Source organism: Mauremys reevesii, linkage group 10 (assembly GCF_016161935.1).
Source record: "Mauremys reevesii isolate NIE-2019 linkage group 10, ASM1616193v1, whole genome shotgun sequence".
Taxonomy (NCBI): Eukaryota; Metazoa; Chordata; order Testudines; family Geoemydidae; genus Mauremys; species Mauremys reevesii.
In genome coordinates this window covers 102,515-122,510 of record NC_052632.1, presented here as the reverse complement: position 1 = coordinate 122,510, position 19,996 = coordinate 102,515, and the positions used below count along the sequence as shown (strand labels likewise).

The window sequence follows — 19,996 nt, the reverse complement described above, 5'->3', positions numbered from 1 at the left end:
GGCACTGGGACCCAGGTGATGTTTCGCCTCCTCACCCCTTCCACCAATATTGCCTTGGTGGAAAACTGCAGAGAGGAGACTGCCGGAGTCTCCCGCTGGAAATAATAGAAGCATCCAAACCATATCTCTGGACATTCCAAGAAATTTCTACAGTTTTGCCTGGACTTTCTTTACCCTGTGCTGCTATTTAGAACATAAGAACGGGCATACTGGATCAGACCAAAGGTCCATCTATCCCAGTATCCTGTCTTCCGACCGTGGCCAATGCCAGGTGCCCCAGAAGGAATGAACAGAACAGATAATCATCAAGTGATCCATTCCCTGTCACTCATTCCCAGCTTCTGGCAAACAGAGGCTAGGGACACCATCCCTGCCCATCCTGACTGATGGCCATCGATGGACCTATACTCCATGAATTTATCTAGTTCTTTTTTGAACCCTGTTATAGTCTTGGCCTTTACAACATCCTCTGGCAAAGAATTCCACAGGTTGACTGTGTGTTGTGTTAAGAAATACTTCCTTTTGTTTGTTTTAAACCTGCTGCCGATTAATTTCATATGGTGACCTCTAGTTCTTGTATTATGAGAAGGAGTAAATAACACTTCCTTATTTACTTTCTCCACACCACTCATGATTTTATAGCCCTCTCTCATATCCCCCCTTAGTCGTCTCTTTTCCAAGTTGAAAAGTCCCAATCTTATTAATCTGTCCTCATATTTGCTCCAACCCTCTCCCTTCTCCTCCCTCACAGTGTCTTCATCTCAACTTCACTCTACACCTGCCCCCCCATACCCTCTTCTTTCCTTACCTGTCTCCTTCACTCCCTTCTATACCTTTTTCTTCTCAATTAGTTTATCCTCTCCTAAGTAAACCTAGCAAAAAAAAAAAAATCGTGGAACTAATGTGAGCATTGCTCCTATCCTATTGTTCGCTTTGCTTGTGTTATACCCCTTCCCCCCGTCTGTCTGGTCTATTTAGATTGTAAGCTCTTTGGGGCAGGGAATGTCTACTACTCTGTTCAGCTCTTAGCATAAGGTGGCCCCATTTTTATATGTTCCTTAGGCACTACCATAATAAACTTGATCCATAACAACAAAATCTGGATGTGCAGAAACAGCTGCATATCAGACAGGACCCTGAGGTTGTGAACCTGAATATTGCTGCTTACATCAGTCCTACCTGGATTGAGTCTGTCTGCTAACCATCATCCAGGACTCTGGGTAAATCGGTAAATTGTACCTGGCAGATTCAATAAAACAGGCTTTGTCTATAATCCACATATTGAAGACCTAACTCCAAACCAAATCACACTGTGCCCCAGCAGTTTCATGTGCACCTTGAGCCCCACAGTACCCCCAACAAGAGTGGGCCCTCAGGGAAGTGAGCAGTCTCTCAATATAACACTCTGGGTCCACTAAGAAAGAAACAACTACTCACAGTGATGGTCTATCCCAGCCTGCGGCTGCAACCGAGTGAGGAACACCTCATGGCTAGTTGTATTGAATGCAGCTGATGGATTTAATTAAATCACCATGGGAATACTATTCTTGATCATTGTTAGCAGGAAATCATCAACTAATTAAACCAGTGCAGTGTCCATAGCACACTCGGGTATAAAATTGTGCACAATTCTCTGTGCAGTATTAATAAATATAGTGATTAAAGGGACATGATTTTAAAAAATGTCAATGAGGATTTGGGGGATTTAAGTTAGATTTGAGTCTCTCTCTGTCTTTGCAGGATGTTGTCTCTCATAGTAAGAAACTTACCAAGAAGAACAAGGAGCAGCTTTCTGACATGATGATGCTGAACAAACAGAGGGGAGGTTTGAAGGCTCTAAGCAAAGAGAAGAGGGAGAAGCTGGAAGCATATCAGCACCTGTTCTACTTGCTTCAGGTAAGCAGCTCCCCTAAGGCTTAGAGATTTTGACAGCCTCTGGCCATGGAGACTTCTGTGTCTTGAATCAGTCATCACCTGTGCACTGTGCTTTGGACCCACTATTGCCACCAGTTGTCCTGTCCTTTATGGGAGTGAATGCTGAACCTTTTGTTGTTGTTGTTGTAGACTAACCCCACCTACTTGGCCAAGCTGATTTTTCAGATGCCTCAGAACAAATCCACCAAGTTTATGGATTCTGTGATCTTCACTCTGTATAACTATGCATCCAATCAGAGGGAAGAATACCTGTTACTTCGGCTTTTCCAGACAGCACTGCAGGAAGAAATCAAGTATGTGCTGCCATGGCCTTACCATACAGATGGCTTAAAGAACCGTTGTTATGATGTCATTTATCACCTGATGTCTTCTGCTACACTGTTTATCCCTGTTCATGCTTGAGTCTCCAAATTATTCTTAGACAGAAACTGGTTTTCCCTGAAGTGCAAAGAAATATCTGTTGGCTTGGAGAGGAGCTATTCAATAATAGCCATTGAGGAGAAAACAAACCTCTTTACATTGGGTTTTAGGATGATTTTATTTTAGATTAAAAGCACCTGCTTTTCTGAGGAGGAAAACTGGCTAAATGAATTTAAACTGCTGTTGTGCCTAGAGTAGCTCCAGCTTTGTAAGCCAATAAGGAGCTTGGAAAAGGACAGCCAGGAGAACTAAGCACTTGTCTATATGACAAGTTACTGCACAGCAAGCTGGAGTGTGAATCTAAAGTTCACCAACTTGCCATGCAGTACACTGCTATGAGGACACCGCGCTTTGCAGCAGTATACTAAACCACATTGCGGGACTTCTACTATGCTGTAGCAGTGATCACACAGGATGTTACTGCATGGCAATCTGGTGCACTATAGATTCGCGCTCTGGCTTGCTGCACGGTAACTTGCCATGTAGACATGTCGTAAGAAACTGAAGTGCAAATTCAGCTTGTCCTGGATTTTCAACAGCTAATGAGAATGCAAGACCTCAATAAAGCTTTAGTAGTTTATATTCTTATAGGCTGTCAGTTTGTGGACTCAGGCTCGGCACATTCTTTGTGGTAATGTTACATCATAGTTCAATTCCTCACAGTGCACAGCTGGGGCCTCATCACTGAAAAAGAATATAAACTATCTCTCTGGAGACTTTTCTGTGAATTTGTAGTTTTCATCCTTTCAGTGAGTCATGTTATCACTAAATGTAGTTTTTCTCCTAGTCTTCTATGATGAACTGTCTCTTATAGTGAAAGAATACCGTACATATCTTCCCTGCCCCCCTCCAAAACACACTCATTTTCTCTCTGTCCCTACAAAAATGTTTTTAAAGTGTTGTTTTTAAAAATGAAGTGCAAAATGTGCTGTAACAGCTCTATGCAATGGTATTCTAGGCACCAGCCAGCTGTGCTACATTTCTTAGATGAAGGTGCTAAATTTTGTGCCCCATACTGCCTCCTAGCACACCTGAGCCAAGCACCATGAATCTCCTTAATGCACTCCTTGTTGTATCTTGTTTCATTGAAATTTTGTCAAAATCCACCAGCTTTACAAATGAAACTAACACATTCTGCCTTAAGAAGCATGCATCATGAAATGTAAGTGTTGCATAACTGGTAAAACTATTTCTAGTTAGTTTTTTATTCTTGTTAATTCTCTTCCAGATCAAAAGTAGATCAGATACATGAGATTGTGACTGGAAACCCCACTGTTATTAAGATGGTGGTAAGTTTCAACCGTGGTGCCCGTGGCCAGAATGCAATGAGGCAGATCCTGGCACCTGTCGTGAAGGAAATCATAGATGACAAATCACTCAACATCAAAACTGATCCTGTGGACATTTACAAATCTTGGGTTAACCAGATGGAGTCGCAAACTGGAGAGGCCAGGTGTGGGAACTCTTACTACTTTGCTTTTTTACTTCTCGGCTGCCTTACGTTATCTGCTTTTTGCCTCTCTGGCTTCACTGAGTTTCTCTTCCCAATTTCCACTGGGTTTAAAGAATGTTTGACTCATCAAATCAATTCCTGTTGGGTAGTTGTAAAGTTGATGATGGAATGTAACCAACAGGCTACCTATCTAAGGTGTCAAGAAAGGCTTTCACCTTTCCTACAGGAAAGGGAAATAGACCTTGGCATCACCTGCTTTAAAGGGTTAATCAGGCATCTAAGGGGTACTTTCTGAGCTATAAGAGACTATGAAGAAAGTTATCAAGAATCAGCTTCTTGTCAGTTTTGGTTGCATAGTGTGCATTTGAAGTGAGATACATACAATAAATGCTGTGGTGTGCAATTCTGTAGTAATTTAGCAGATATCCTTTCTCCTCCCTATCCTGGAATTTTGAGGATTCTCTGAGTAAGGGGGGCAGCTTTGATGCTTCAGGTGCCACATTTAATGCTAATTTCTAGACCACTTATATTAGGTCAAGAGTGGAAGAGCTTTTACTTGTTAGGGTCCTCTTATTTTTTTCTGCCTTACACAAGCACTGTTTGGAGTTTCCATAAGAGTGACCATCTATATTTTGTTAATGGCAAAGGGTTGCAATTCTCTTTATTAGTACTATTGTTTATTTTTAATTACAATAGCATCCAGATACATAAACAGAATTGGGGACCCCTTTATGTTGGATACTCTTTAAGGCAGTCCTGTTGGTTTTATTTCTCTCAGTGCATATTATTGCATGCATCTAGAACTTGGAATAGGTTCAAATAGAGATTATTTTTAAGAACACATACTGAAAAATTCTAACTGTTTCCAACAGTTAAAGTACTCTGACAGTACAAACTGAGTTTGCTCACTCAGAAATCCTTACCCTGTCCAAAGAGATAGGTCTTGTAGCATGCTCTGGTAGCCAAAACTGGCTATGTTAAGAATGAGGGTGGGGTTAAGTTTCAGAGTTGATGGCCTTCTGCTGACAACATCCTATAGTGTATCCTCAGGCCCTAACATCTAAGGGCTGTCAACTTAATCACCCCAGCTTCAGTTGAAGACTATGCAGAAACTTCAGCTTGTGCGAAACACAGATGCCTCTTTACTCAGCATTGTTTTCCACAGAGAGTGTATTATACCTGTTCCCCAGAGACTGCCCAGCTTTCCAGTTTGTATCCAAGCGTTAAGCAGTTTGGCTGTTGAAATGAGCACTCTGCTCACTTGTCTGGGCTCTGAAGGGGAATTGACTAAAGCACCTCTTCTTGCTCAATCTGCATGCACACTCTGCAAAAGGATGCTGCATTATTTTCTCACTACGTCCAAAGAAAGGGAAAGAGAGGGTACTACCAAGAAATCCCCAGCCCTTCCGCTACCGAAAGGGAGAGAAGAAGCCCAGTCCTGCTTTGAGTTATTGTCCACATATATTCCTCTGGGTACACATGTGCCCTATGCACATGAGATCAAATTCTTTTGAACAGCAGTGTCCACTGGGGCTATGTGCTGGGAACTCTCTTGACTACTGTAGCAGAGGATATAAGGGGTGGGGCAGCCTCAATTGCCTCTGACTTCCTTCTTACCACTCTTGAGATGGAACCCTGCAGTAGCCACATCTCTTCAACCTGCAAAAGATTTCTTAGATAGTTATTCTAATTCCATAACTACAGTTGTTAGTTAGTTAGCATACCTGTTGGTGATAAATAAATGAATAAATAGAGTTTAGATAGATGTACACTGTGGAAATGAAGTATTGATACAGTTTCTCTCCTGCTGTACCCTATCACCTCCCTGTACAAAGCTAGAGACACACACACACACCCTAATCCATGTGGCCAAAATGGCTGAAGGCAAAGCTCCAAGATTCAAGATCTGCCCCTCCTATGATTCAGCAGTGGTATGTCTGCTGGAGACTTCAATGCAAGCATCGCTTGACTGACCCCATTTGCTGAGAGACCACCTTCTCCCAGCCTCCTCCAATGCCTCTGTGAGCCATCATGTTACCCCAAGCTCAAGGGCTACTTGCAAGCCTTGTTCTTTGGCAGCTTCCACTTAGAAGTAGAACAGAAGCTGTAAGGAGACCCATACTAAGGACCAGGAAGGATGTAGCTCTCGCGCTCCTGATAGGAGGCAGGTCCTCTTCTAAGTCCCTGGCCTTTGTTCTACAGGAGGTGGGACTAGATTACAGTGGTCCCTTCTGGCCTTGAAAGATATGAATTTGTGAATCCCTCTGTTCAGAGTTTGATTGTGAGCGCCTCCACTCATTGGTAGGGAGCACAGTTGGACCAACTTCAGATTTGACGGAAGTGGTTGGCTCTCAAATATCCCTGTGTGTCAATGTGCTGCAACTCCAAGCTATTTAGTTGGCATGAAGGGCATTCTTACCGCTTCTTCAGGGTCTCCAGACTATACCACAGCAATGCACTTGGTGAAACTCTCTGGATAAGGATAAAAGGGATAAAAAACAAGGGTGATATTATGGTAGAGGTCTACTGTAGATCACCTAGCCGGGTAGAAGAGGTGGATGAGGCTTTATTTAAACAACTAATAAAATCATCCAAAGCACAGGACTTGGTGGTGATGGGGGACTTCAACTACCCAGCCATCTGTTGGCAAAATAATACAGCAGGGCACAGATTATTCAACAAGTTCTTAGAATGTATTGAAGATAATTTTTTATTTTGGAAGGTGGAGAAAGTAACTAGGGGAGAGACTAGTCTAGGTTTGATTTTGACAAATAGGGAGAAACTGTTTGAGAATTTGAAAGTGGAAGGCAGCTTCGGTGAAAGTGATCATGAAATTATAGAGTTCATGATTCTAAGGAATGATAGGAGGGAAAGCAGCAGAAAATGATAATCATAGATGTTAGCAAACTCAGAGAGTTGATAGGTAAGATCCCATGGGAAAGCAAGTCTAAGGGGAAAAACAGTTCAAGAGAGTTGGCGGTTTTTCAAAGAGACATCTTCAAGTCAGCAGAGCCTGATGAAATGCATCCTAGAATGCTCAAGGAGCTGACTGAGGAGAAATCTGAGCCATTAGCAATTATCTTTGAAAATTTATGGAAGATGAGGGAGATTTCAGAGTCCTGGAAGAGGGCAAATATAGTGCCAATCTGTAAAAAAGGGGAATAAGGATAACCTGGAGAATTACAGAACAGTCAGCTTAACCTCAGTACCTGGAAAGATAATGGAGCAACTAATCAAGCATTCAATTTGCACACACCCAGAAGATAATAAGGTGATTATTAACAGTCAACATGGATTTGTCAAGAACAAATCCTGTCAAACCAACCTAATAGCTTTCTTTAACAGGGTAACAAGCCTTGTGTGTGTATGGGGGTGGGGGGAAGCAGTAGATGTGGTACATCTTGATTTTAGTAAGGCTTTTGATAGGCTATGTCTACATTGCACTTTTGTCATTAAAACTTTTGTCGCTCGGGGGTGTGAAAAAAAACAAACGTTTTAATGAGGAAAAGCGACAGTGTGGACAGCGCTTTTTTGGCGAGAGATGCTCTCCCGGCAACGAAGTTACCACCCCTCATTGGTGGTAGTTTTATTTTGTCGCTGGGAGAGCTCAGTGTAGACATAGCCATACTGTCTTGCGTGACCTTCTCATAAACAAATTGGGGAAATACAGCCTAGATGGAGCTACTATAAGGTGGGTGCATAATGGGTTGGAAAAATGTTTTCAGAGAGTAATCATCAGTAGTTCACAGTCAAGCTGGAAGGACATATCAAATGGGATCCCACAGGGATCAGTCCTAGGTCTGGTTCTATTCAATATCTTCCTCAATTATTTAGATAATGGCATAGAGAGTACACTTATAAAGTTTGCTGATGATACCAAGCTGGGAGGGGTTGTGCTTTAGAGGACAGAATTAAAATTCAAAATGATCTGGACAAACTGGAGAAATGGCCTGAAGTAAATAGGATGAAATTCAATAAGGACAAATGCAAAGTACTCCATTTAGGAAGGAACAGTCAGTTGCACACATACAAAATGGGAAATGACTGCCTAGGAAGGAGTGTTGTGGAAAGGGATCGGGGGTCATAGTGGACCACAAGTTAAATATGAGTCAACAGTGTAACACTGTTGCAAAAAAAGCAAACATCATTCTGGATGTATTAGCAGAAGTGTTGTAAGAAAGACACGAGAAGTAATTCTTCCAATCTACTCCATGCTGATAAGGCCTCAGCTGGAGCATAGTGTCCAGTTCTGGGCGTTACGTTTCAGAAAGATGTGGACAAATTGGGGAAAAATCCAGTGGTGAGCAACAAAAATGATTAGAAGTTTAGAAAACATGACCAATAGGGAAAGATTGAAAAAATTGGGTTTGCTTAGTTTAGAGAAGAGAAGACTCGGGGGACATAAGTTTTCAAGTATGTGAAAGGTTGTTACAAGGAAGAGGGTGACAAATTGTTAACCTCTGAGGATAGGACAAGAAGCAATGGGCTTAAATTGCAGCAAGGGAGATTTAGTTGGACATTCGGAAAATCTTCCTGATGGTCAGGGTAGTTAAGCGCTGGAACATATTGGCTAGGAAGGTTGTGGAATCTTCATAATTGGAAGTTTTTAAGAACGGATTAGACAAACACCTGTCAGGAGTGGTTTAGTTATTACTTAGTCCTGCTTTGAGTGCAGGCGACTGGACTAGATGACCTGTTTGAGGTCCCTTTCAATCCTACACTTCTGTAGGATTCCATGATTACATCAGCTGGCAAGGAGCGGTCCAATCAGCTCTCCTGTGTCAGGAAGCCATGAGTCTGTGGTCAGAGAGTATTCAGCACCAGGTCACCATGGTAGCTCTCCATCTTCAAGAACCTGGGGGACCAGCTCAGCAGAGACCTTTCTGAGAGCCGCAAGTAGTCCCTCAAGTCCTCAGGCCTCCGGACAATTTTTTGCCAATGGAGATACTTGATGATAGTCTTGTTTGCAATGTGCCACAACAATGAATGCCAGAGGTTCTGCTCAGAGAAGGTGGGAGTCCAGGATCCCTCACAGTTGCTTTCCTCATCCTATGGGCCCTAGTCCTCATATACACTTTTCCACAGATACCTGTGATCCCCAGGGCCCTGCAAAGCTCAGACATAACTTGGGGACTATCATCCTAATAGCTCCAGCTTGGCCAAACAGTTCTGGTACTCAGACCTGATGATGATGATGCTTTTGGGGCTAATCACTTCACTAATTCTGCCTGGCCTGCTCTCATAGAACAATGTCAAGCTCCTGCATTCAGAGCCAGAGTTGCTGCACTTGACAGCCTGGATGCTGGCTGGCTGATGTCCACCAAGAAGAGTTGCTTGACAGCAGTCCTTAACATCTTACCTCAGAGCAGGAAGCAGTCCATGAGACAAACTTATGAGTTTAAATTAGATGGTTTTCTATTTGGTCTGTACAGCAGCACTTAACACCCATACAACCATTAATTCCAGGTCTTGACACTTGATGAAGAAACAGAGAGGTGCTTAACATTACCGCACCCCTGATACCCTCAGTTACAGAGATCACAAGGGCTCCAGTGGCGCAGGCATGGCCCCAACAGACACTGCTATTAAAAAGACGTTAATATCTTACTGCTGGGGGACAGAATTGAATCTGTGTGGCCAACACACTCTGCGTAACTGTAGTATTCTTTGAGATAAGTAACCATATTTTCTTACCAGCCAAGCAAATTAGGGCTAAATGGCAGTTTTCAGTTCAAGTTGATAGTTGGAAACAGGACACCCAACCACCGTGTTGAAAGGAATGCTCAGGCCTTATTCACTTGTGGGTTTTGTCTAACAGTAAGTTGCCATATGATGTTACACCTGAGCAAGCCCTGGCTCATGAAGAGGTGAGGACACGCCTAGATGCATCCATCAAAAACATGCGGACAGTGACAGACAAGTTCCTGTCAGCCATCGTCAGCTCAGTGGATAAAATCCCGTGAGTACAATGAGCGGTACCCTTGCTTTCTGAAAACTATTGTTGATTTCATGCTCACAGAGTCTTGCTTGCTCTCTTGTTTCTTTCACAGTTATGGTATGCGTTTCATTGCCAAGGTTCTGAAAGATTCACTACATGAGAAATTTCCTGATGCTGGTGAGGATGAGTTGCTGAAGGTAAGGACTTCAATACTTTTGCCCTCCTCTTGGCAAAGAGTAGGGTGTATGATTGCAAATCAGACCCAGAGCCAACCTGGCTATTGCAGAGACAGATCTATGTTTCATCCTGCTCCCTGGAATATGTGCATGATCTTTTAGATTTTAGTGCTTTCTCATTAAGGACATAAACTATTCCAGCTGACTTTTGTGTTGTGTGTGAATGTTATTGTGTATGGTACAGGGCTTAGAAGGAGGGATCCTGTCGCTTCTGCCTTGTTTTTAATTTCCTTTGGGCATTTGATCCTTCAGGTTTCTTTGACTTGCTGTACAGTTTCTGCCAGTAAGTGAATCTTTGTTTTTACTGAAGCAATCGAAGCAAGATCTTTCTTTCTTAAAGAGACAACATCAGGTTAAAAATGTATATTAAAATTCCAATATCCTTACCTGTGTTACTAATAGCATCCCACAGTATTTCAACAGCAGGATATACTACATCACTTTTCACCATTTCTGCTGTTACTGTCTAATTAGTATCACTTCCTGGTTTTCATTCAGTATTGAATGAATGTGGCAGTGCTTGACTTACAGACACATTTAAAATTCCAAAACTCTTTAGTTGAAATTAAAAAATAATAATAATGAAAACATTTTTATTTCCATGACCCCTTTTTAATTAACAAACCCGAAGTTTAGAGCAGGGATCGGCAACCTTTGGCATGCAGCCTGTCAGGGAAATCCGCTGGCAGGCTAGGACGGTTTGTTTACTTGCAGCATCCGCAGATTCGGCCGATCGCAGCTCCCACTGGCCACGGTTCGCCATTCCAGGCAAATGGGGGCTGCAGGAAGCAGCGCGGGCCAAGGGATGTGCTGGCCGCCGCTTCCCACAGCCCCCATTAGCCTGGAACACCAAACCATGGACAGTGGGAGCTGCGATCGGCCGAACCTGCGGACGCTGCAGGTAAACAAACCGTCCCAGCCCGTCAGCGGATTTCCCTGACAGGCTGCGTGCCTAAGGTTTCCGATCCCTGGTTTAGAGCATAGCATACCTGATAGTGTCTCTTTAAACTGCTCTGTTCCTACTTTATAAAAAAAAATCTGAATGCTGTTTTCTTCTCTCTTCTAGTTCTGTGCTTTCCCACACTGAAGCATCGATTCTAGACTTTCTGTGCAGGTGAATTAACTTTTTTTCCAACTGTAAATTTAGAGAGAAAGCTGCAACTTTCCCTAGGCTTTCCTAAACCTGCTCTCTGTAGAAACAATATAGTCGTAAAGATGGCAAAGTCAAAGCTACAGTGGTAGACTTAATGCTCACATATGATTAATAGATGTTTAAGAACAGAAGTGGCCCCATATAACAAAGTTCTCCATTTTTTTTCTTAGTTTGGTCATGTATTAATAAAGAGGGTGTCTCTCAGACACATTTCCCATTCCCAGGTTTGCAGCCCTCACTATCTTTAATGATCACACAGCAGCGTGGTGTACCTACAGCAGTTGCTTACATGGAAAAATAATGCCAAGGAAGTACTTTTATTTTTAAAAGTTCCACTGGTGTGTCTGACCCCTGAAAGTGGTTCTATTGTAGAAGTGTTAAGCTGGTTACTCTCTGATTTCAGCTGTTTGTTCAGGCATCTAGACTCTTCCATACATCGAAGCACTTGGAAATCAGGAGATGATGATGTATGACAACACTCCAGAACAACCAGAAATGTTCCATGGCTCACCAGAAAGCCACAGAACACACTGTGAGAATACAGCTCCAGGATAGCTAGTGGGGTCTTAACTCCCTTTCCCTGGAATATCTTTGGCTAAATGTCACATGAAGATAGAAGGAAGCCTATGAGTACATGGACAACATATTTATTAACTGTTGTCTTCATTTTCTGAGGGTTTTAGCTGTTTTACATTTAACCTGGTATTGTATAGTAAAAATCTAATTCACCAAGTAGTCCTTCTAGTATCTTCTTTTCTCACTTTTCTGGCATCTGAGTTGAAATGGTTTCTCAGTTTTGCTAATTCATGGTTATCTTGAGATCTCTATGGAAAATTTCAGTTGATTTCTTCAGGAATTATTCTGAAGGGAGTGTGTGAAAATTAGTATACGTTTTTCACCAGTATTACTACTCGTCAGATCTGTCCACTGACTTCCTGTCTCCACCACATTAAATGCAAACTTTGGTCCTTGCCTTCAAGGTTCTCCTCAATTTTACTTCCCCTACTTGTCCCATCTCACCATTCTTTTGTTCTGCCAATGATGGCATTCACTTTTTTTGCTAACTTTTCTTCCATGCTGCCCTTTATGCATGGAACGCCTTCCCCAAATCAGTTTACATAGTCACTACTCTATCCTCCTTCAGATCCTTTAAGTGTCACCTCTATTCTCATACCCATGGTAAACTGGCTAATAACCATGTAAAGGGACAAGGTGGGTGAAGTAATATCTTTTATTGAACCAACTTCTGTTAGTGAGGGAGGCAAGGTTTGGAACAGAAAGTTGGTCCAATAAAAGATATTACCTCACCTATCCTGTCTCTCTAATATCCTGGGACATGGCTACAACAACACTGTATCAATAATGACTATGTAAGCAGCCTATTAGTAACTCATTAATAGCACTTATTCATATATCTTATTTATACAGTTTTAAAAAAATTATAGCCTACAAATTGTACATTTAGTTAAGAATATCTGCAATTTTGCCTTGCTGTTGCTAATACCCTTGTCTTCTCCTTCCCGCTTCCATCATGATTAACATCCTATTGCATCTTATTCCTATATAATCTGTAAATTCTTTGGGGGCAGGGGCTATCTGCTAGAGTATGTATGTATAGCACCCAATATAGTAAGGCTTCAATCCTGAACTGGAGCCTGTGTCTGATGCAAATAATAATAATTTGTCAAAGCAGAGTATATAGAGCCCAGCCAGAGCCTGTGTCACTGCCTCTTGACATACTTCTCTGCTCAACTTTTCCCAGATCATTGGCAACTTACTGTATTATCGCTACATGAACCCAGCTATTGTTGCTCCAGATGCATTTGACATCATTGACCTTTCAGCTGGAGGTCAGCTGACTACAGACCAGCGCAGAAACCTTGGTTCCATTGCAAAGATGTTACAGCATGCTGCATCCAATAAGATGTTCATGGGAGACAATGCTCACCTAAGCATCATTAATGAATATCTCTCTCAGTCCTATCAGAAATTCAGGTAGGAGATCCCAGTTAATAGGCTGGGAAGTAAGGAGAAGGGCCATATTGCAAATAAATAAAGGTAATTTTTGGGCTACTTGCTGAATTTGAACTGGTTCAGTCTCTTAAATGTGCAGTCTGTTGAAAGTGTCAGTGATTGCATTTGAAGGTCTGGATCCAAGGCACCCTGAAGGTGGCAAGAAATGCTGGAACCTCTTCCCTTAACTTGCCATTTCCTTTCTTTTAAAGGAATCGGTCAGAAGATTGTGCCCTGAATCAGACTTAACTGCCATTACACAAAGCTTTTATTTGTGTTATGGATTATATACTGTATACAGCAAATTAGGTTATAAGTATGTTATTAAGGTTGAAAGATCAAGCACTCTAAAGTTAGGAGATGCTACAATTAACATTGCCCTTGTGTGTATTTATTATGATACTGTCTTGCATTACATGATCATGTACAATTTTTCCATATGACCCCTTCAGACCACACTGCCTTATCATGTGAGGAAGTAATGAGCACCGTTGGCAGTCAGGAGAACCTGAATTGTAATCCTGCCTCTACCAGTGATTCACTTTGTGGCATTAGGGAAGTCACTTTGTTGACCTATTTCAATTTTCCTGCCAATAAAATGGAATAATAATACTCTCCTATCTTGCAGGAGAGTTGGGAAGATAAAATCACTAATATTTGTGAAGCACTCTGATATTATGGAAATGAGCACCATAAAGCCCATGAGGAAATTTAATTTATATTCATTACAGGGTTTGGACAGCGTAACTAAGGCATGGGGCCATACAGTAAATAATCAGTGAGGATAAAAAGAAACATGCCCTGAATACAGCAGTGGTCTAGTGGAAAATAGCATGTATTCATGTAATTAAAAACTGTATCACAACGCAAAAGGAAGATGAAGTAAGACTACTTAATTGTAGCATAGCATTTCCCAACTTTTGAGTGCTTGACTTTGCAACCTTATTAACATTTTTAATGTATGTAATATCCTAGGTCAGTGGTCCCCAAATTTCTGCGGCATTTTGGCAGATGCTCGACCGCTGGCCAGGACGCAGGTGAATTGAGATGCCCCCAGGCGCGGCATGGCGCCTGCGGGCACCGCATTGGGGACCCCTGTCCTAGGTGGATATTTTTTTAAAGGAAAATGGCAAACACAAATTCTGTTCTCTGTAACTGTGAAGGCCACCCCCATTATGCGTCATCAGCTTGGACCCCTTAATCTGAAGCATGGCACCACAGACTCCCTCTTTCTGTACAGAGATAACTGCACTAGCTGGCTACCAGAACAGTCCATTATCCTATGTGAACCAGCCATTGGAGGCAGATGCGTAATTCCTATGGGGAGATGAATGAATAGCCCCATTTTACAGACCACATAGCAAGGACAAATATCTGGCAGGTTTTTTCTGAGAGGCAATGTGGCTAAATTGATGGGATTTGGGATTGGCATATTAGAGATTTGGGTTGTGTTGTCAGTTTCAGTAATCTGTCTATTTATAAGGCCTTGCTTAATAAGGGTTATGAAGAGTACAGAATTAATACCAATCAGAAAAAGTCAGTCTAGAACTTTTGATCTCCTGGCTCCCAGTACAATACACCTTACTGTAGACAAAAAGGTATTTTGATGGGAGGCATCAGAGGAAGAAAAGAATAGATGATCAATTATTTTTTGAATGTATCGCCCCAGAGGTTCTATTCTGTGTGTGGAGTACTGAAGTGAGGCACTGGGGCACTGTTTGTGCACAGTACTAATGGACCCTTGAAGGGTGTTAGCACAAGCCAAATTCAAGCTGTACTGTGAAATACAGATGAGCAATGATGATTTTCAACAGTTTATAACTGCCAAATCTGAACACATTTATAGGTCAATAAAAGGCACCTCCCTGGTCCCAGAACTGTCCCCTGTCAAATTTCAAAGTCTTGCTACACACTATGGTGGTGTTAAAGCTGTTCAAGAAAAGATTACCATTTTTTATAATGGAAAGTGCTAGACAACTGAAATATAGGGGGTCACATCTCCTTCCCCTATAATAATAGTAATAATGTCTGATAGAACCAGACTGCCTCTGCTTTCTTCAGTTTCATGACCACAGAATTTCTCTCCCCGTTGGATGTGTAAACAAGGCCACTAGAGATGCAGGGTAGCACCTGTCCAGCAGATACTGGGGAAAACACATTAGCATATCCTATGTACCTTCACATCATGTACTAAAGTTGACCCACAAACACCAACATACCTTCTTCTTCAAGTGATGGTCCCTGTTGTATTCCACTGAAGAGTTTATGCATGCACACCTGGAGCCGGAGAATTTGAAAGTAGTGTTCGCTGGTTCATGCATGCGCCCTGGCGTGCCTCGTTGTTTCATCTGAGATGATAAAGGGTGGACTGACAGCGTCTCCAGTTCCTTCTCACCGCCGCATGTTCCAAGTCAGAACTTTCAGTAGTGTCCTCGTCTCTGAGGCACCTTTTAAATATATTGTTGTAAATAGTTCTTAGAATTGTAGAGTTTTATAGTACTTTATAGCTGTTTTATCATAGTTCTTGTAGTTTTAGTGATTAGGGTTTATTTGTCTACCCTCTCCCCTGCCTCCCCCCACCTCCCATACCCTCGCTCGGGTGCCATACTATGCCCAGGACCCCAGGCTTGAAACTCTGTGCCTCCTGCCTGCATTTCTCGGTCAGCAACGAACACCAATGCTGTCTCTACTGCTTGCGAGAAGCCCACATTGCATCCAGGTGTAGTATCAGCCAGTCCTTCCCCAGCTGTACCTGAGAAAGCTGTGCTCTCTGCCTTCAGAAGCACCTTATTGAAGTCTCCATGAGGCCTCACTCAGACTTGGGCCAGGGACCAACCCCTGTACGTCGGCCTGAAACAGCGAAGAGTGCACCTCCTGCTACCAAGAGTGAATCCAGCACCAATGGTACCACCATTATGGACCCCATGCTGGAGCCTCCTCAGAAGGTAAGGAAGCATGCCCATAAGCATGAGAATAAGTCTTCCTCAAAAACTAAGAATGTGGATGTTTCTTCCACTAGTTCGAGCCATGGATACAGAGTGCACTCTAAACCACGTAGACAGAACAAAAAGTCCCACAAGCAAGGGGATCCGGCGGTCCCAGGTACTGGAACACGGTACCATCAACACTGGCTTCCCATAAGATGCGGGATCTGCCCACTCCTGGGAAGTCCACAGCACCACCACTAGTTCCAAGTAAAGAGAGGGTACCCTGAACACCAGGGAGATTGGGAAAGGTGTTTGAGCTCCAGGATGTCTTTGCTTTAGCAGAACCAGGATCACTGCGTTTGTTGGGACCCACTACCTCTAGAGAGACTATTTCTTCCCCTCATGATATGAAACTATTGTGAGACCCCTCACGTCCTGCTTCGGTGGTCTGTGCACTCCTGGCTCGACGGTACTACTGATGAAACTAGAGTCGTCTTCTCATCCTCTGATAAGTTGGACACTGGAGAGGGATTATCAGTGTTGTGCCAACCGGACATGTACTTACAAAGGCGGTCCAGATCTTGACAATAACTTCCTCTCCAACCACCATGGAGCCACTGGTTCCCTATGCCATGGGGACCACTTCAAGACCCTCGGGATCCAGACTGCTGGCTTTATTGGGAGTCCTTGTCCCAATACCCCCCCCTCAGAACCTGGCTGATCCACAAGGGAGCCTTCACCTGCCTCCCCATTGAGGGCTCTTTCTAGCAGGCATTTGTATCCATTGCTGGAGGAGGAACCCCTCAGCCCATCTTGGGTGTCACCATAACTGGAGAGATTCCCTTCCTCTTCACTGTACGAAGCAGTGGCTACAGCATCCCCTTTGGCTCCGGACCACTTTAGGCAATTTCAGAAACTACAAATCCTGCATCTTGGCAAGAGGTTAGACTAGATGACCCTTTCAGTCCCTTCTAACCCTATAGTTCTACTGCATAGAGTTGCAGGGAAACTCCACATTCCCCTAGAGGAAATTCAGTATACCCAGCATAAATTCCTCGATATTCTCCACTCATCAGCATCACATTGTCTAATTAACAATGCCATTCTTGAACCAGCCGAAACAGTATGGCACACACCAACCATATGCAGGCCTACCCTCAGAGGGGCATAAAAAATATATTATGCTCTGGCTAAGGGGTCTGAGTTTCTCTTCTCACCCCCCTCTCCCGAACTCTCTGGTGGTCCAAGCAGCAACTGAACGAGCCAGACAACAACACCTGCGCTCCACACCATCCAACAAAGAGGGCAAGCGTTTGGGCCTTTTGGGGTATAAGGTTCTGTCCTCTGCCAGTCTCCAATTCAGGATTTTGAACTATCAGGCCAAATATGATTTCCTGAATTACAGCTGACTGACTCCCACAACAAGACTGGACTCGTTTCCAGGCAATGATTTCGAAAGGGAAACTGGTGGCCAGAACAACACTCCAGCTGGCGATGGATGCAGCAGGTACCTCTTCCAGAGCTATGGTTATGGCTATAGTTATTCGTAGGGAATCGTGGCTCCACTCCTCCGATTTCCCTTGGGAGGTGCAAAACACTATTGAATACCTCCCCTTTGATGAGCCCCATCTTTTTAATCAAAAGATGGATGCTTGCCTACGTGCCCTCAAGGACTCCAGACCAACCCTTCACTCTCTGGGTATTTACACCCCTGCTCTGAAGTGCAAGTTCCATTGCCTGCCACCCACTCAATGCTACTGATCCCTCCAATTTTGCCATCAGCGACCTTATAAGCCACCAAGGAAGTGACACAAAACCCAGAGATCCCACCCTCTGGGACCCCCACCTTCACACACTTCCACCTTGCAGCTGCAATCCACAACTAAAAGATATTTCTGAGTCAACCTCAAGAGCTGCCAACCATCTTGTCTACCACCTTACAACCATTCTACCTCCTTTGGGGATCATCTACCACACTCTTTCCAAGCTTGGAGTGTGATAACAATTGACAAATGGGTGCTGAACATAATCCATCATGGCTATACAATCAAATTCATCATGCTACCTCCTCCAAAGCCCCCCAGTCATTCCTCATGGACCACTCTCATGACAGCATCCTCACCCAAGAGGTGAACTCCTTAGTGCAACGAGGAATGGTAGAACACATTCCCCCAGAATATCAAGGAACTGGGTTCTATTCTGCTTACTTCTTGATACCCAAGAAGAAAGGTGGGTGGAGACCAATTCTGGACCTCTGTCACCTCAACCACTTCATTTGCAAGCCCAAGTTTCATATGGTCACACTGGCAGCAATCATCCCATCCCGAAAAAAAGGCATGTGATTTACAGCTCTTGATATGCAGGACGCTTATTTTCACATCGATATCCATCTGGCCCACAGGCTCCTAGCTGCATGGTCCAGACACAAAGCCCAAGTTTCAACTTCCAAGCTGCTCGACCTTCTTTCATCCCTTGAATCTTCTTTTGTCCCACCATCAACTTAGTCACAGCATTGGCTTATCTACCAGGTAACAGGTTCCAGACACTGTGAGAACTCATAACTCACATCATCAACAATCCTTATGTCCCAGCCAGGACTTGTCTGTCCCTCCTGGGCCACATGGTTTGTGTACATAAGTCACCACCTTTGCTCAGCTCCATCTTCACTGCCTCCAGATATGTTTACTTGCCCAAACATCACACCATGGACCTCATGTTGTCAGTCCTCCCCAGGGTGCTCTCATCTCTCTGGTGGTGGATGGACCCATGTCATGTCTGCACAGGGGTTCCCTTCCTCTCCTCCTCCCCAGACAAGATGATCATTGATGCATCCCTTGTAGGCAGGGGAGCACACATGGGCAATCACATAACACAGGGAGCATGGACTCCTTGGGAATTCAGGAGGCACATCAACATCCTGGAACTCCGAGCTGTAAGAAAAGCATGCCAAGCCTTTCTCCCGTTCATCTGTTCCCATCATGTTCTTATCATGTTGGACAATACCACCACTGTTGTCTACATCAACAAACAAGGGCACGAGATCAACTGCTCTATGTGCAGAAGTGGTCAATCTCTGGAATTGGTGCATCACCCACCATATCCTCTTGTCTGCAGCCTATCTCCCAGGGACACACAATGTGATTGTGGACTCGCTAAGCAGGCAGTTTGCAATTGACTATGAATGTGAACTCCATGACTTCATACTTTGCTCCATCTTCAACTGATGGAGGATACCTACCAAAGACTTCTTCACCTCCCACATAAACAGCAGATTCAACACAAACTGCTACAGGGCAGGTCTTGGTCATCACTCTCAGGGCTATGCTCTCGTACTCATCTGGTCAGACCAAATCAATTACGCCTTCCCTCCTCTACCTGTACTGCCTCCAGTACTCTGTAAGATCAGATGAGACAGAGTGATCGTCATTCTGATCACGCCCTGCTGGCCCTGACAGTTTTAGTTTCCCAACCTCCTATGTATGTCAACCTGTCCACCAGTTCCCCTCTCAATCTTCCCTGATCTGCTAGTGCAATGCAACAGTGAAATCAGACATCCCAATCCATAGGCACTCCACCTTAGAGAATGGTATTTGGATGGGCATCTACTCTAGAATGGGCCTGTTCCTCAGCTATGCAAGACATCCTCTCCTGCAGCAGGAAAGAATCCACTAGACACAGTTACAGGGCCAAGTGGAAATGTTTCACTTCCTGAGCCCAACAAAAGGAACTTTCCCCAGAATGGATGGGGATTTCCCTCCTCCTTGACTACCTCCTGTCCTTGAAGGCATCGGGTCTTGCCCTCAATTCTCTGAAAGTCCATCTAGCAGCCATTAGCGCATTCCACCCTTCTGTAGAAGAGCACTGTCTTCACACACCTATTAACTGTTTTGGAAGGCCCTCATCAGAACCTTCCCACCCATC

At 43.6% G+C, this 19,996-nt stretch overlaps 1 protein-coding gene across 6 annotated transcripts in view; it reads left to right on the top strand.

Annotated features, from left to right (window-relative positions):
* Window positions 1-19,996, top strand: part of IQGAP1 (IQ motif containing GTPase activating protein 1) — a 206,228-nt gene that overhangs the window by 140,018 nt on the left and 46,214 nt on the right. For all 6 annotated transcript variants that reach the window (XM_039492768.1, XM_039492767.1, XM_039492766.1 and 3 more), the window contains 6 exons: window positions 1,741-1,896; window positions 2,065-2,228; window positions 3,584-3,808; window positions 9,627-9,767; window positions 9,859-9,943; window positions 12,898-13,130. In XM_039492768.1, the coding sequence (XP_039348702.1) occupies window positions 1,741-1,896; window positions 2,065-2,228; window positions 3,584-3,808; window positions 9,627-9,767; window positions 9,859-9,943; window positions 12,898-13,130 (1,004 nt within the window). The remainder of the gene's footprint in view (window positions 1-1,740; window positions 1,897-2,064; window positions 2,229-3,583; window positions 3,809-9,626; window positions 9,768-9,858; window positions 9,944-12,897; window positions 13,131-19,996) is intronic.